Source organism: Protomyctophum parallelum, assembly GCF_964188405.1.
Source record: "Protomyctophum parallelum genome assembly, chromosome: 21".
Taxonomy (NCBI): domain Eukaryota; kingdom Metazoa; phylum Chordata; class Actinopteri; order Myctophiformes; family Myctophidae; genus Protomyctophum; species Protomyctophum parallelum.
This window is the reverse complement of record NC_139713.1, coordinates 27,708,147-27,726,977: the sequence shown is the minus strand read 5'-3', so window position 1 is coordinate 27,726,977 and position 18,831 is coordinate 27,708,147. Positions and strand designations below refer to the sequence as shown.

The 18,831-nt window shown below is 42.8% G+C and overlaps 1 protein-coding gene across 1 annotated transcript in view; it reads left to right on the top strand.

Annotated features, from left to right (window-relative positions):
• Nucleotides 1-2,893: 2,893 nt before the first annotated feature.
• shroom3 (shroom family member 3) overlaps nt 2,894-18,831 on the top strand; it is a 78,868-nt gene continuing 62,930 nt past the window's right edge. Inside the window, exons 1-2 of the mRNA XM_083793345.1 lie at nt 2,894-3,519; nt 13,019-13,173. Of these exons, the coding sequence (XP_083649471.1) occupies nt 3,298-3,519; nt 13,019-13,173 (377 nt within the window). The 5' untranslated portion in view covers nt 2,894-3,297. The remainder of the gene's footprint in view (nt 3,520-13,018; nt 13,174-18,831) is intronic.

Sequence of the window (18,831 nt, the reverse complement as noted above, 5' to 3'; positions counted from 1 at the left end):
TATCGGGGCCAGTTCCGAGTACGAGTACTTGAGGGTGGTATCGGCCCGAGTAGCCGATACCAGTATCGGTATCAGAACAACTCTAATAAATAGTTGTTTCATAGCATCAATGTTCATCGTTTCACTTACAGTGGATTAAGACCAACATTTATGAGGACACACACACACACACACACACACACACACACACACACACACACACACACACACACACTTTTCTCACTCATACAAACAAATGAGGCTCTTATTCACTCTTATTCTCTCTCACACACATACTCTCTCTCATTATCGTTCTGTCTTGCAGCCTCACAAACATCACTTAACACCCTTCTGCTGTGTCCGGTTGCCATGGCAATTGTGATGACATAACAACGGTGCTCTCCCTAACAGTGACTGGTGTGGATTACTGCCTTGCTTTACACCTCAGAGACACTTTATTGTCCACAATGACATTGCCATGTCAGTGGTGATAAAATAGTAGGCATATAATGTGGAATGGGTGCATATACATACAGTAGCAGCACTCTCAAACGGTGGAACATTGCAAAATATGCTTTTAGGATGTGGCAGAATACTGGAATGCTGATTGATATCTCCAATCACAAATATATTATACATATAACCATGGTAAGAAACAGGAGGAAAATGTTGGCATGTGTGTGGTGGAATCTACTCAAGTACTGTTACTTCTTTTTGAAGTATTTTTTTTAATATCTTTTACTTGAGTATTTCCAACAATACGTTTACTTCTTCTACTCCACTACATCTCAGATCTCAGAGGTAAATATTGTACTTTTAACTCCACTACAATTCTTTGGAATCTTACAGTTACTTTGTATACCGATCTACAAGCTCATCTGCTATTTTCAAAAGAGTTTTATACATTTTGAAATGGGACATTCTGCGCAATGACTTGACTACTTTTATGTTTGTACTTTAAGTACGTTTTGTTTTTCTACATTGTGGTATTGATACTTTAACTTAAGTAAAACATCTCAGTGCTTCTTCTAGCACTTCTTCTATTTTCTCCTGCAGTTGGATATGTCAGGCCAAGGATTTGGCATAATACCCAAATTAAAATGTATTATTTATATTATTAGCCATTCGTACTCCTCTGAATTATTTTTATATTGTTTGTGATTTTTAGGATATTGTTTATGTTCTTCTCATTCATGTGCTATTTCTTACTACTTACCCAACTGTGGTTTTTGCAGCAATTTCCTGAAGGATAAATCGTGCATCTTATGAGCATTGGCCTTAGGCTGGACAATATGTTATATCACATCACAATAAAATCCTGATTGCACATTGTTGTACATATTTTTTTATAGAGCAGGGGTCCTTGGTGGGGGTCTGGGGACCCCCAGGGGTCCTTGAGTGTGGTCCAGGTGGTCCCCAGCAGCCAGCAAAATTATTTAATATAGCATCAAAATCAGTTGCCACTTTACCCTATATACATCAGCTATTTGAAAATATCCATGTGATGAGTAGCATGAGTAGCTAAGTGATTTTAATGTTGTTTATTGCAATTAGATGATCAGATTTCTGTTTGGATGTATGCATCTCAGTCTGTCTGCGGATTACAGAGTTCCTGTTCCCTCTATATTTTGCATCTGAAATATCTCAGTACATGCACGTGCATTTTGTGTATTAGTTTGTGAGTTTTCCTTTTGTCCTTCCTGTAGGCCTGTTATGCATGACTTGTATTCACCGGATTGGTATCCCTGTTGATTTGGACAATTTAAAAAGAGCATCTTTTGTATTGATAATAGTCATAGTCGTGCAGTGGTAAAGTGCCTGACCAGTGACCACCAACACAGAGATTGTGGGTTTGAATCCACCATGCTGCATCCAGCTTTGTCATGCATCTACTCTACACAAACACAATTTCCTGTTGAATGCAGGAAACAGTGACACAACTACCTTTCACATCTTTAATCTGCCTCACACCAACGGAATGGAATTTAGATGCATGTAACCACTATGACACACACACACACACACACACACACACACACACACACACACACACACACACACACACACACACACACACACACACACACAGCACACAGCACAACAGAAAGTAAGTAGGCACTCACTCTGACACTCAAGGCTACTCATGCATTCTTCCACCTGCAGTAAAGACAAACTTCTCATAATTTAGCTACAGAACCAAATTTAAAAGTAGTCATTATGCATAATGGCCCATTTTATATCACTTTAAGACCCTATTGAAGATGTCGTGTAATTTCTTCCAGGAGTCTGTAGATTATCACCTTATTTTCCTACTGTATCAAGAACGAGAAATTCCAAGTATCGAAATGTATCGGACATTGTGCCTTGCTCAAAATCCTCAAATTCAATAAATTCAAACTTGTAGGCTATATTTACAGTCTTACACTTGTAGTCTTGTATAAATGCATTTACTGTCAGTTTTCACCACAGACTTGGACATTCACAAGCTGTCTGTTATATCTCTATATCCAGTTGTGAATTTGTGATTAGACAGAAATTAAGTAGAGGGGAAGACTAAACATTTAAAAGTGTAAAAGTCACTCTGCAGGCTTTCTAAAGCCAAAAACCGCTGGCCAAAACTTTTCAGTTTGCGTGGCAAATTGACCTAATCCCTGAATCTCTCCCCCTCCCACCCCCTCTCGCCCCCCGTCCCCCGTCCCCTCTCTCTCGACCTGTCCTCTCTCTCTCTCTCTCTCTCTCTCGACCCGTCTCACTCTCTCTGTCTGCCCATTCTCCTTTCTCCTCGCTCAGTGAATTGGAGCAAATCCTATTGTGATGCTAAAATGATTTCGGAAGAGAGGGAGGGAGAGAGAGAGAGAGAGAGAGAGGGAGAGAGAGAGAGAGAGAGAGAGGGGGTAACAGAAGTGAAGTGAAGTTGGGGTTTTGTTGAACGCTAGTAGTTAATGTATACTAATGTGTTATGTGTAGCCTACCTACTTTGGAACGCCGCGGGGCAACCAGCCCAGCCAAGCGCGGTGCACTTTGCAGCTAGCCGGCGGATCGTAAATCTCGTTTTAACACCAACAAGAAGGATATGAATCGCATTATTCTCGGATTATCCTCCTGCTCTCTTGTCTCACTGTGTGGGGATTACAAAGCGACGGCGGAACCTCGGAAATCCTACATTACATGCCCGTAAAAAGTTTTTTACAAATTACGTCCGTAACTTATTTAAAACATTTTTTCTTCTCACTTCATGGATTGAGGAAGTCTCGACCCTGCCTGCTGCAGTTAGGGACCCGACGTTGAGCGCTCCCGTCCCCGGGCACGGGGCGGGGGATGGACCGGTGCAGCGGCGGCGGCACCTCGGTGCTCCTCCGGACAGATGGGTCGGGGATGGATCTGGATGACGATGACCCCGGCCCGGCGACGGCCAGCTCGGCGGTGGTGCTCCGGACAGACGGCTCCGTGTTGGTCGAAGCCCGGCTGCAGGGCGGAGCCCCCTGGGGCTTCACCCTGAAAGGGGGTCTGGAGCACGGAGAGCCGCTGATCATCTCCAAGGTAAGAAGAGACAGACGAACAGGTGGAGGAATATAGACATGTTGAAAAGTTGACAATTGACACTGTCTGACATAGTCAGACTATAGGCCTATCACTCTCACGAGACACTACTGTGACTGTCTGTAATTATTTAACAAAAAACAAACATGATTATTTGTCTCCAAGATGGACCTATAGTGACATTGTTGTATTGGCCTTTGGTCAGACAGGAGGTATAGGTTACCACCAGCTCTCCTTAAAGTAGCCTACCAGTCAAATAGTTCAATTTTGGAACACATAATTATTAGGTGGGATACAGCCTACATAGGCTATAAGTGGCAAATATGAATTTGTCATATGAAAAGTGTGCGTAGTATGATGAATTAGGAAAGCTCGAAAATCTGTGCAGCCTATTCTTTCTGTGTTGCCACTGTAAGTTATGAGTGTGCACTCAAATATTCCTTATTGAGAGGGAGACCGTGTTGGACAGACAGACAGTAAGGAAAGCTGAGAGGGAGAGTGCTAAGGAAAGAAAGACAGTGCAGGAGAGACAAACAGTATAGAAAACTCTGAGGGAGACATAGTAGGAGGACAGACAGACAGTAGGACTATAGGAAAGCTGAGAGAGACAGTGTAGGACTATAGGAGAGACAGACAGTATAGAAAGCGGAGGGATATGGAGACATTGTAGGAGAGACAGAAAGACGGACAGTGGGAAAGATGAGAGAGACATACATTATAGGAAAGACAGACAGTAGGGAAGCTGCAGACAGACAGTGTAGGAGAGACTTTGACATTGATTTGAGCCTTCAACATCACAGTGCACAGGTGCAAATCTATCATGCTTGCCTTGAACCTTAAACCTCACACTTCATTACTGACTGTGCGGTGTTTTCTGATCTTTCTAGTTAAGCCCATATCAGGTGGTGTTGCCTGAGGGGTTTCCCTCCTCGATCTCTCCCTCCTCCACACAAAAAAAATTGCTTGCTCAGGATGGGACAATATCGGGTCTCTGCTATAGTGTCTTGAGACAACTTGTTGTGATTTGACACTTTCATAAAATTGAACTGAATTGGCTTCCCTCCATCTGTGTGTCCATCAGTGTTTGCAGAACTTGTGAGAGAAATAAGCAATCAGGTGTTGGGAAACAAGTCCAAAAGAAGTATATCGATCATCACATGAGCAATTTAAACCTATATACTGATTATGTCGGCTAGTTGAAAATAGACCATTTATAAGCTTGTAGATTTCCAAACAAATCTTGAAATAAAATGTGGAATATTTTACATTACATTCCAACGGCACAAATCTGGTACAGGGCTCCCTGGCCCAAAATATTTTCAGATGGCAGTTATGGACGAATATTAACGTGGCGGTCCATGACATGAAAATATTTATGAACCACTGGTTTAAATAATAAACTACGGTACATGCATACGGTAATTATAATATAAGCAGTGAAGCAACTATACACTTTAGAAACAAGCTTATAATAAGCGGACATGGCAACACTGGTGTCCATGTGCCTCCTTGTGTGTGTTACTCTTCCCATCTTCTCTTTCACTCCCTCTCAATGGATTGTGAAATTCTTGGCAGATACCGATAACATAACAATTTGACAGATGATTTATTTAATCTTCTTTGGTTATCTATGCCGCCCGCCCGTTTGTGCCAGGAAAGCAAAGAAATCTTTATCATTAAGAAATAACCGAACTGTTGTTTTAAAGTATTTTTCAACCCTTCATCTTTGAATGAGCACAAATGAAATCATACACATTTATGACATCTTTCATATGACAATGACATAGTAGATAATTCCAGCTTAGTTCATGTATGATGTTCACCTGATCCCTGGTTGTTATTTGTTTACTTTGTCCTGCTATGTCACACATGTTGTCAGCTTGCAGTCACAGTGGAAATTGGAATTTAGAAATTAGTTAATACTAGTCCTTACCCGTTGAAATATATGGACACTGAATTATGTACAGTGTGGGTAATGCAATGTAATAGAGGATATTATTGATGTATGTATTTTGGGGTGTACTGGTCGTCTCAGAGGCACTTGCCCGTTGGGCAAGTAGAAAAACGGGACATTCTGCACAATGACTACTTTTAATTTTGGTAATATTTTGGTGCCATACGTTTACAGTACATTTTGAATGTGGGACTTGTACTTGTAACAGAGTATAGATGAGATTAAAATACGGGCATAGTACAGGTAGAGTGGCAGCTATGATTAACCTCTTAAGACAGGCAGTTGCAGACAACAAGACAGTCACTGTTGACTGTTTGAGTCTAACTAAATTTTATCTGGATGAGAGCATCAGCTAAAAAATAAAAGCAAATAAGAGACAGTCAGGTCTGGTATGCACAGAAGTTGTTCTGGGATGGAGGCCAAATGTCTAGAGAAAATAGAACAAGAATGTGAAAAATGTGACACAGAATTTCTTTCTTTTTTGTATGTGTTCTTGAGGTTTGGAAGGTTTTATTTAATCTTCTGTCGCCCTGTGTCAGGTTTAAGCAAAGGGTCGTCAAGGCTGTCTCTCTGTCTCATGTCTGTCTGTCCGCCCGTCCGCCCGTCCGTCCGTCCGTCAACTCCTGTCTCCCTCTCTCACATGACCTGTTTCTCTCTCCCTGTGTCTCCCTCCCTACTCTCTGTCTCTCTCTCTGACCTGTCTTTTTTGCCCTACTCAGTCTCTTTCCCTCTTGTCTGTCTTGTTCTCTCCCTTCCTCTCGGTCTCCCTCCTTCCTTCCATGTTCCTCTTCCCCTGCCCTGCCTTATAGGACTGATCCCTCCTTCTCTGTCCCCTGCCCTGCCTTATAGGACTGATCCCTCCTTCTCTGTCCCCTGCCCTGCCATAGGACTGAAGGCCAATCAAAGGGTCACGGTTGTCAGGATATGATAGAGTGCCGAGTGGCTTCTCATTGGACTCCTGTCTCCTGCTACCATATTATTATCCATCCAGCAGTCTCTACTTTTACGTTGTTAAAGGACCACATCACCACTGTGTCTCATAGGAGGGCTGTGGACAGTTCAGAAACCCGTCCACCAGTGACACCAGCAGATTATTCTTTAACAAAATATATATATTAAAAAAAAAATATATATATATACAGTATATATATATATATATATATATATATATATTTTTTTTTTTTTTTTAATTATCATGAGAACGATGGCTTCCATTTTCGTATTGCAACTTTTGAGGAATAGAAAGACTGCAGTTTCTAATAGCTTGGATTCCCCATTGATGATGTCACTGGTGGACGGAATTTTGAATTGCCCACAGCCCTCCCATGCGACAGACTAAATAGGAAAAAAATTGTGCTATTTTATCATGAACATTACATTACATGACTAATTATATGAAGATAGGTTGAAAAGTGGTGAAGTGGTCCTTTAACTTCAAAGATCCGTATAAGGGTCCGTTTGGTTCCAAAGTGCTCTCTTCGGGGTAGGACTTCAAATCAATATATATATATATATATATATATAATCTAATATATATCACGAACCTTTACCTCGATTACGATATAAAAAAAACATAAACTCACAATGTGTCGCAAGGCGATGCGTTGTGAGCTTGTAGATTGCATGCCGACATTGTACAACAAAGTATATTGCATGGCATAAGTGAATCAATCAGACTTCCAGTCAGGAATTCCAGTCAGGAGAGAGAACCCATTCATCAGCTTAAATTTGATGGTGTTCCTTCCAATTCCAATTTAGAGTGCTCATTTCTTTGTTTCATTACTTCCATTTCCAAAATTAGGCCTACTTCCTGCATGCAACAAGCATGAGTTCCTTGTTACTGAAATTGTTTATCTCAACCTGAAAATGTATTTCTGTTTTCTAAAGAACTGGAAAGACCCCTGTTACTGAACAAACATATACAGTATAGAGCTATTTAACATGTATTCTAACTGTATTTTTACTGTGTATAATGAAAGAGATTCACGAGGACAGTTTGATATCACCTAGTTTGTCCTCCAAGTCCTTCCCACAACAGTAACTAACGTTAGCTAACATTAGCTTGCTAACCTGTGTCTTGCATACAATACTTCTCTTTGTACAAGCTCCGGTTTGGTACCAACCGACACCGTCACCTCTTTAACCCATTAAAACCAGGAAAGCATCTGTGTCATTTTAGATGTTAGCGTTAGCGTATTTAAAAAAAAGAGTAGGTCACACAGCATGTCACTTGGTGCTGCGCTGCAAGCTTGTACATCTGCTATTATTATTTTTAATCTTGAAAGTGTGAGAACTACTGATTTAGAAGGCATTTTGTACTAGAATCGGCCTCAAGTTATTTGTCATATCTACCCTGTGCAATTTTGGTTTACGAAGCCTAAAAGGCAAACAGAGATGTACATATATTTTTATTCAGACGTGACAATGAATTATTTGTATGACAATGAATTATTTGTATGCCAATGAATCGTCAAGTAGAAGGTGGTGATCGTGACAGCCCTACTGCACACCAGCCCTACTGTCAGGGCTGGTGTGCACCCACCACCCGCCAACCCAGCGAGGCCCTGCGTTGCGTGTTTGTGTGTCTCAGAGACCAGTCATACAGGCACGCCGCCATTCCGTTTGAATGGATAGGAGCTGGACAGTGGAGGGTAGACAAGCGCGTCGCTGTGTGGGACGTCTCTGGGGGATTCAGAGCGCACCAGATGACGTCAAAGGGTCTTTTATGAATCCGTGCCACTGGCAGAGCATGGCACTGACTATGCCAGGGTTAGAGGTTCATTTGTCACTTCAACGACCTGACTGTTCTGTTTATCCCTGAGAGTGTAAAAATGGAGCTGTTGTTTTTTTCCTCCTGCATTCAAGATTCAAGGGGGTTTATTTGCCAAGCAGAGAAATGATGGTGTGCTGCTGTGGCATGTTCAGCGAGACTGTACTAATAACAATATAGTAACAAAATATTGATACATTAACACTCTACTTTATCATACTATAGCGTCACACAAAAACATCAAAAGTAGCAGAGATATGTGCTTGTAGATGTGCTTCTTTTGATATTTCTTTTAACCCTGAAAAGTAACAGTTTTGAACATAATGAGGTTTCGACCCGACAGCGATGATAAATAAATCACAAAAATGTACGATAAAAAAAATGCAGTTGCCACTTGCAAGGTAGGTAAGAAAGGCAGGTATGGGAGTATGGGTAAGTCTTCATTAGCTGCAATGGGGAATGTGCACAATAAGTTAACAGGCCATTAACATATTTTAACAGGATTTAGAGTACTGTAAGTGAGAGGGCATTGGAAGCAGACCCCAAGCCCACCTGTGTTGCTCCTGTAACGGGGTCTGGGCTTGATTTAGAGAAGTATGTTTTTTTTAGCCAGTCTGCTCTGTTGGTTCAGCTATTCTGTTTGGTTATTGCTGTTGACGGGGTAATGAATTTCAGCTGGAATACCATACTGAGTGAGAATCAACGCACGCACAAGAAACAGTCACTCACACACACACACACACACACACACACACACAGAGCTACTGAGCAGTTCTGCTGGCCTTATTTGGGGATATTTATTCTTGGGAAATGCCTTTTAGTCTCAAGTCAGGCTTAGACTCCAGGCATCTGCATTCAAAACAACTAAATCTCGCAGAGAAGAGACTGCATTAACATAAAAAATCACACACGTGTGAACTGAGTGGTGCAATTCCCCCCCCCCCCCCCCCCCCCCCTCTCTCTCTCTCTCTCTCTCTCTCTCTCTCTCTCTCTCTCACTCTCTCACTCTCTCTCATTAGAGTCACTACCCCTCTCACTGTTTCTGGTGTTTCTGTTTCTGGTGCTCACACAGACACACACAAACAGGTACGAGGACATTGCAAGCTGGTTGTAGGAGTGGTTGCACCACTCAAAAATAATGAAAAGAAAACACAAGATATCTGAAGCTGCATTTGTATGACCATCAACGATGGGTCATATTGTGGTACAGTATTTGTATGAACATCAACGATGGGTCATATTGTGGTACAGTATTTGTATGAACATCAACGATGGGTCATATTGTGGTACAGTATTTGTATGACCATCAACGATGGGTCATATTGTGGTACAGTATTTGTATGACCATCAACGATGGGTCATATTGTGGTACAGTATTTGCACTTCAATGCTAAATGGGACTAAATTGAGCATCTTGTTAGTTGATACAGGACATGGAAGTCATACGCCCCAGCTGTAATCAGCTGGCAGGCCTGCTGATTGCATAAGTGTTTCTAATCAGCCACACATTTCTATGGCTGTTGGCACACTCTTGCATTCCGTGTAGCATGCTGCAGGGAGCATTTTTAACTCAGTGGTTCTCAAACTTTTGTATGTCAAGGAGGACTCCCCATATGAACATGGACCCCCGTCCGAAGACATGTAGTGCCAGGGAACCCCATACAAGATTTGAGCTGTTACAATGTTTCAAAGAATATTCCAAATCGTATGACAAAGCGTGATGATTAGCCTAGCCCTGTGGTCCTCAAATGTTTTCATGTCAAGGACCCCCAAAATGATATGTATTTGGCTGCGGACCTCCATCTGAAAAATACTTTGTGCCAGGGACCCTCGGAACAGCAAAGATTGTTTGACTCGACATGGATAAAAGGTCTAATTATGCATCCCCATATTCAAATAACTATAGGTAAACAACTCCACATTCCCTGTGACTTAAAGTGCATTCTGGAAAATATGCAAATATATCCAGATTCAGCAGACACGCCCCCAGCGTCCAGGGCCAGAGAGTACAAACAGAATAATGCATGTATTTTTTAAGCTTAATAATTTCTGAACCTTGAAAGTCATTTTGTCCATTTGTACATTCTAAAATTAACACACTGACTCACTATTTTTACACTGTTACACACATAAGCAGCCAGTCTTTATTGTGCAGATACCATTGTGACTTTTTGCACATTTACTCACTGCACACGTAGTAACTCACCATCAATTTATACCTTAAGATTGGACAGGTAGACCAGTGACCACGCCTTTATTAGACTCTATGTTATCTGTCTTCCTGTCCTTTGTTCTCCGCAAAGCGCCCGGTAATGAAGCCGATTGTTTTATGTGTGTCATTTACTTTGAAATGACACACTGAGAGACAATGATGACAATGGCAATGACAAAGTTGGTTGTGAATGTTGAAAACTGGGACATTTTAGTCTTCTACAGATATTGATCAGGACTCAGGATACCCAGGTTGAACCCCCCCCCGCACACATTCTGTGTTGTCACTACTGTTGTATCCTACTGACTAACCTGCCAGTGAGGAGCCCCCACCAGGAGGATGTAGGGCCTTCATCCTGTACAGACAGGTGCCTCCCCAGCCTATAGGAGTATGAGCAATGAACAATGTCAGCTTCGCCGGAACATGGGCCAATTGTGTTTGCATATAGACACCCGATACCTCGGTGGATTCCAACCCACAGCCTCCGTGGCCACCGGAGCCTTTATGTTGTTTTAAGATCTAACTAATCACACACATCTCTGCTGCACTCATACACACATATGAACCTGCTTTTATACTGTAAACAACACGTATGCACACACACACACACACACACAATCGTTTGGGACATCAAACAAACATTGGGAAAATCAATTTGAACCATTAATGTTGCCATTTGTAACCCAAGCTTCAACCCCAACCCCAATCCTAAACCTTGACACACTCTCCTTGATGCATAATCCTAACCCTGGACCCAAGATGACTCTTTTACTAAGTGTAATCTTAGCTCTATAAATCTTTCTTAACCATGAAAATAACAATGTGTCTGGTTTTACTATATGCTTGTTTTACTATCCTTGTCCCCATGTAGACAGTAATACAAGCACACACTCACGTGCACACACAGTGCACACACACATACACACACACACATACTTTACTAATACTTTTAAGAGTTTTCATCATTAGTACGGATAAGATTTCAAGGTTGTGTGTGTGTGTGTGTGTGTGTGTGTGTGTGTGTGTGTGTGTGTGTGTGTGTGTGTGTGTGTGTGTGTGTGTGTGTGTGTGTGTGTGTGTGTGTGTGCGCAAATCCGTTTGACACACTCTCCTTGATGCATAATCCTAACCCTGGACCCAAGATGACTCTTTTACTAAGTGTAATCTTAGCTCTATAAATCTTTCTTAACCATGAAAATAACAATGTGTCTGGTTTTACTATATGCTTGTTTTACTATCCTTGTCCCCATGTAGACAGTAATACAAGCACACACTCACGTGCACACACAGTGCACACACACATACACACACACACATACTTTACTAATACTTTTAAGAGTTTTCATCATTAGTACGGATAAGATTTCAAGGTTGTGTGTGTGTGTGTGTGTGTGTGTGTGTGTGTGTGTGTGTGTGTGTGTGTGTGTGTGTGTGTGTGTGTGTGTGTGTGTGTGTGTGTGTGTGTGTGTGTGTGTGTGTGTGTGTGTGTGTGTGCGCAAATCCGTGTGCGATGGAGCAGACTCAACACGACAATCTTCCGGGAAATATGTGCAACAGGGTCTTGTGTGTGTGTGTGTGTGTGTGTGTGTGTGTGTGTGTGTGTGTGTGCCGTGTGTGTGTGTGTGTGTGTGTGTGTGTGTCGCAGCGCGACGTGTTGTGAGCTTGTAGATTGGCAATTTTTGGTCATTACCGGTAGTTATTTTAAGATGAAAGAGTATTCGAAGTGATCAAACCAGCAATAGAATTCAAGTTTAGAAGCATCTTCCAGAAACATGAATGGTATTTTGCTTTATTCCATGTGTGTAGAGTTGGCATTCCTGAGTCCGAAGTGGTTTTCGTCTTCCTCACCAAAACTCATTCATGTTTGGAACACACTCCTGCACAGAAGACCACTGTCTGCATTTGCAATACGAACTTTATTTAGGCAACGTTTCGGTCAAAGACCTTCTTCAGGCATATAGGTGTGTATAAGACTTTGTTGCCTGGAGCTGGTCCTCAGGGAGCACAGACACAGAGAGAGAAACAGAGGGTATAGAGGACATGGCGGTCACCAGGCGGTCAGCCAAGACCCCCTGCTGTCCTTCATAGTGACCCCATCAATGCAGATGTACGCACGCACGTGCATGCACACGCACACACATATACTGACAAACACATAGATGCAATTCTGTCTCTCTCCTACACTGTCTCCCTCTAAGCTTAAATTCCTACTGTATGTCACGCCTCTACTCTCTATACACTGTCTTAACTCTAAGCTCTCCTGCTGTCTGTCTCAAATAAAAATCACACCCGTGTCAACTCTCTCTCTCTCTCTGTGTGTGCGCGCGCGTGCGTGTATGTGTGTGTGAATGCTGCTCTGTGTAATTTACCCAGCTGCTCGTCAGTGTGTGACCCGAATGCGACCCCAATCATCTGCAGGGGTCAATGGGTCATACTCTAAACAGACTTACATACATAGAGACACACATAGCCCTTCTATGGAACAATGTGCACCGCTCAAAAATAAATATATATACAGTACATACAACATGCATAATATATACTTTTGTTCTTTTGTTCGCAGGTAGAGGAAGGGGGTAAGGCGGACCGCTTAGAGCACCCCCTACAGGCTGGGGATGAGATGGTCATCATTAACGAGGTGCAGCTGAGTGGATTCAGACAGGAAGCAATCTCACTGGTCAAAGGATCCTACAAGACCCTACAACTCACCATACGCAGGTCCCAATACTCTGTGTTTATGTGCGTGTGTGGGTGTGTGTGTGCATGCACATACGACATGTTTTCAGCTCCAAATGTTTACTGAAATTGGTTTCAAGTATTGTAATATCAATCTATAAATGCACCAAGTCTCTGTGTGTGCGTCTGTAACTCGAAAACCGTTCGCCTCACCGACTTCATATTTGACACAGGCGTTCCACACCACCACAGGGAGTGCAGTGCCCGGTGTCGAGTCCGTCGGTCACCCCTAGACCAGAGTCCATCCATGACATCACAGATACTAAAATATGTAAAAACACAAATTACCCACATAAAAACCCCAGGAAAGTGTATCTTGTCTCCCAAACATCATTAAAATAAGATCTTGTTGCAAAAGGGTTGAATTGGCCCTCCAGGAGTTGCGACTAGTTGCATTGTTGTATTGCAAGGAGTTGCTGTTGCAAGGAGTTGGTGTGGACTGGCCTTTTAAAACCTGATTAATGCTTTATCACACAATGGTGTCACACCCCGAAAACAAGCTGGCGTTGCCATGCCATGGTTCCAGGATTAGCTGACTGTTCTACTACCAGTGAGACGCCTGAGGGTCCCTTGAGTGTACAGGGTTTGATGTGCTCAGATCAACATATGGAATGTCAGAACAGGTCAGCTCTATATCGTCGCGTGCATGCATCCTCCTATAGGTGACAGCAGACTGCTGGCCGAGCACTGGCGCTTTGGCATGGGGGGTCAGATCAACATATGGAATGAATTCTGTGCTGGCCAAATATGGAGCGGTGGCGGGTGGCAGCGTGGGCAATGTCTTGAGTGTACAGGGTTTGATGAGGGCCCAGGTAGGGCCGGGCCTTCATTTTCGGGCCTGTTATTAAGAACTCTAGTTTTCGCTGGCTGCTGGGCGCAGCTGCACTAATAACTTTGGGGCAGGCCCGTCTAGAGTTTAAAATGAAATGGACAGGTATCAGTCAAAAGGGAGACATCGAAGAGGAAGGATGGACGGTTAAGGATCAACATATGGAATGTCAGAACAGGTCAGCTCCATATATGGAGATCTAAGCGTTTGAGGTTTGAAGTCAGATGTAGTTGCTGGTGAGTTGCTGGCCAATGATGACATCAGGGATCTCCATCCCTGATGATGTCACGTGATGTTACAAGGCATGACCATATGGCCATGCCTGGGGTGACCAACCAACTGACTGTCTCACTGACTGACTGACTGACTGACGGGAAATGCACAATTTCATATAGTAAATGCGACCTGGGGTCGAAATAATCCAAATCTAAAAAGTAACTAGTAACTAAAGTAGTACAATATTTGCCACTAAGACGTAGTGGAAGTAAAAGTACTGGAATTTGGAAATACTAAATTAAAGTATAAAAGTCACACCCGTGTGAAGTGAGGGGCGCAAATATATTAAAGTCTAACTCGTGTTGCTATGATTAGGTGATGTAATGGTGATATAAATCAAACGGTGACAAAACAAAAATTAAATTCTCTTTATTGTCAATGGCGTTTTTAAAACAAACATTGAACTAAAAACAAACATTAAACCTGTATATAGGAGGGGCTAACGCCCCTCAAAAATACTTAATTTTTACTTAAGTAAAGTACTTAAGTAAATGTACTTAGTTACTTTCCACCACTGACAAATTGTTAAAAGGAACACTTCCCCTGGCTGTGGATGGTTCAGAAATGCCAATGACATCATTGGTGGGGATCATTCCAAGCTAAATGGGAACTACAGCCTTTCTCTTCCTGGAAAAGACATCCGTCAACAGGACAAAAATTCAAGTTTGAAATCTAGCTAGAAATGACCACCGATGATGTCATCGGCGGGCACATCCACAGCCCAGAGCCATAGAGTAAGACGAGAGTTGTTACAAAAACTCTGTTCACTTCATGGGGCTCTTCTACATAGACTTCTATTGAAAAGGGACAAACCGGAAGTTTACGGAAGGCATTGGAGTCTATGGGCTCGCACAAGTACGTGAACCACGTGGCGTGACCAGGTGTTTTCTGCCCCCTCAATGTCGTAACTCTGTCTTCCTCTATGGCTCTGCCACAGCCCATCGACACAAAGCGGAATGTCCACTGTAGTGGCTGTCCTATTTGATTTTGAACCCTTTATTAAGAGCTGAGGCCGATCCGACAAAATGTCTTCTAAATCATAACACATGCCTTTCTGAAAATCATATATATGTATCAGTGGAGTGGTGCTCAAAGTACGAAGGACCCAGAAGCAAAGATTTTAGTTATTTTTTTTTTATATATTCAAAGATTTGCAAAAAGTTTCACAATCTTTCCAAAATACCAGATCTGCAAGCTCATGAGCTTGTACACCGTCACCTGCTATTTTTGAATATCCAAAGTACATTTTGAGAAATAATGTACCGGTATGTGATATATAGCTCAGTTCTAAACAATGACAGGTTTTAATGGGTCAAAAAGTTGTGTATTAAATTACAATGAGGGTTTGTCAATAAAAACGATCAACTCGGAGTCTGTCAGTAGCCCAGGAATCCATTATCAGTCCTTCCTTCCTTCCTTCCTCCATTCCTCCCCTCCTCCATTCCTTCCCTAGCTTCGGCCCCTCCTTCTGTCCTTTCCAGTCAGTCAGTGTGTAATGTGGACGCTGTTGAGGATGCTGCAGCACTTTATGTCCTGGTTCAGAGTCCAAGACGGAGCTAGTCACCTGCAACACACACACACACACACACACACACACACACACACACACACACACACACACACACACACACACACACGCACACACATTTGTATTACTATACTTGTGAGGACCACAATGGCATTGAAAATAGCTTGTAGACCGGCTATTTTTCTAAATATCTTATTCTAACACTAACCCCGACCTGAATCGCTTTGTGATTTGTTAAGTTTAACCATTACAAAATCTTCTTTTTCTTAAATTCTAATATACTTGTGGGGACGTTTGGTCCTCACAAGTATAGATACACACACACACACACACACACACGCACACACACACACACGCACACACACACACACAAACACACAGTGTAGCATACACACACAGGCGCAGAGGCATACAAGTGCAAAATGTGATAACGGTCGAGTTACATTGATTTCCACGTTCATAGTCAGATGACTTGGCGAAACATCATGAATAGATATATACACAGTAGAATCAGCATTAGACAAATACATAGTCAGCTAATGCAGCTGCTGCCACTCGTGATTCACATTTCCCTGGAAGGGGTGTGTGGCGTAAGGTAGAACTTTAGACTCAAGACCCACACACACACACACACACACACACACACACACACACACATGCACGCTTGGTACTTTGCAGGAAGGCGAGACAGGGACGTGTGAGAAGAGATGTCTTCAGGAAAAGGAGATTTTAGCTGTCGTTATTACTGTTGTGCAGTCCGTTCATAAGTAGCTCAGATCCTATACACCACTTGTGGATGGTGTTCTTCAAGAAGCCGGGTGTTGCTTTCTGCGCGTGGATTGGATGCGTTGTGTTGTGTGGAGGCAGGAGGATGGAAGTGTATTGGTGTGACTATAAGAAGGAGCAGCCACCTCGTTCAACTGTTTGGTTCTGCTCTGTTCTTTGAGGTGTGGTTGGGGTTGATCGTTTCCTTCTGCTCTATCTCTTCAGATGTGATATTTTCACATTATATATTTTGTCAAGTCAAACCTGTGACTTGCTGCATGTGATATACAGTATTTGCCTTAACCGCTATAGGCCAGCCGCAGCTGTGTGATTAATTCAAACGCCATCATTTGGACTGCCGTGGTTGTAAAAGGTGGGATTTCATGCCACATTTCCCGAGACAGACGTCTCGACAACATTACCATCTCGAGTATTTATTTTAAAAGGCATGTGAACCTCTTTGAGCATTGGTTTGTTTGTTCTAGACATGTACTATTGAATATGAAGGAAAGCTGCGGATGTGAGCTTGTATATCTGCTATTTTTTAACAGCCAATGCAAAAATCTCAAATGACACGGATGCTTTCACAGTTTTAATGGATAAAGGGATTTAAAAGGAGATTAAATACACACACACGTGACACGCACAGTCTCACACACACACACACACACACACACACACACACACACACACACACACACACACACACACACACACACACACACACACACACACACACACACACACACACACACACTTAATGTCAATAGTGTTTGTCCAGAAAGAGACAACAAGAAATGTGCATATATATATATATGTATATATATATGCACATTTCTTGTTGTCTCTTTCTGGACAAACACTATTGACATTAAGTGTGTGTGTGTGTGTGTGTGTGTGTGTGTGTGTGTGTGTGTGTGTGTGTGTGTGTGTGTGTGTGTGTGTGTGTGTGTGTGTGTGTGTGTGTGTGTGTGTGTGTGTGAGACTGTGCGTGTCACGTGTGTGTGTATTTAATCTCCTTTTAAATCCCTTTATCCCATTAAAACTGTGAAAGCATCCGTGTCATTTGAGATTTTTGCATTGGCTGTTAAAAAATAGCAGATATACAAGCTCACATCCCGGCACGAAGCTGCAAGCTTGTACATCTGCTATTTTTGAACATTTTTGAAGAATCTTGAAAGTGTGAGCACTGTGCTGTCGCCTCACAGCTAGAAGGTCCTGGGTTCGATTCCCGCTGGGGACACTGTGGGCACTGGGGGCATGTTCTCTCCGAGGCGGGGTTGGCGAAAGGGCCTTTCTGTTTGGAGTTTGCATGTTCTCCCCGTTTCCCCTAGGTCCTAGATCCCTGGTCTCTAAACTGCCTTCCCCTGGCCAGCCAAGGTGCCTGATGGAGGGGAAAGGCCGGAATAACGTGTTGAATCCTTCCACATGCTACGTCCGGCCGGGGAAACTCTCCCCTGTCAGGTGAAAAGAAGCATCTTGGACTCCTCGTGCATAGAAGGAAGCATGAGGTCTGTCCGCTGCCCCCCCAGGTTGGCAAAGGAAGTGTAGCGCCCAGGATTACATTAGATAATTGACACTGGGTGAAAAAATGGGTTGCAAAATCGTGGGATAAAAAATATATGAAAAAAAAAGTGTGAGCACTGCTGATATAAAAGTTATCTGTGGAATCGGTCTCGGGTCTTAATGGATTCATTAAAATAAACATTTCACACGTCAACAGGCAGAACAAATCAAATGAATTTGAACCAAACTTTTGCATGGTGCTAAACTACACTGCCAACAGCGTTTGTCTCTGCCTCTCCCGGGCAGACAGGCAGGCTGGTGGTGGCTGGGTCAGGCTTGAATTAATGACACAATGTATGGGTGAATGCAGAAGAGGAATTTCATGTATATGCAAATGTAAAGTGACACATACTTCAACAACAACAATGACCAGCTGCCAGCTTGTCAACACAGTCCACATACAGCAGATCCTTCTAATCTAGAACGTCACAACTCACATTTTAACCCTAGTATTTGCGAACGCAGTGAGCCACTTACTATGACAGCAAGGGCTGAATGTCTGTGTGTGTGTGTGTGTGTGTGTGTGTGTGTGTGTCACGCTGTTACACCACCCGCCCGCCACCAGAGGGCGCAGCTGTAGCACACACACACACACACACACACACACACACACACACACACACACAGGGCGCAGCTGTAGCACACACACACACACACACACACACACACACACACA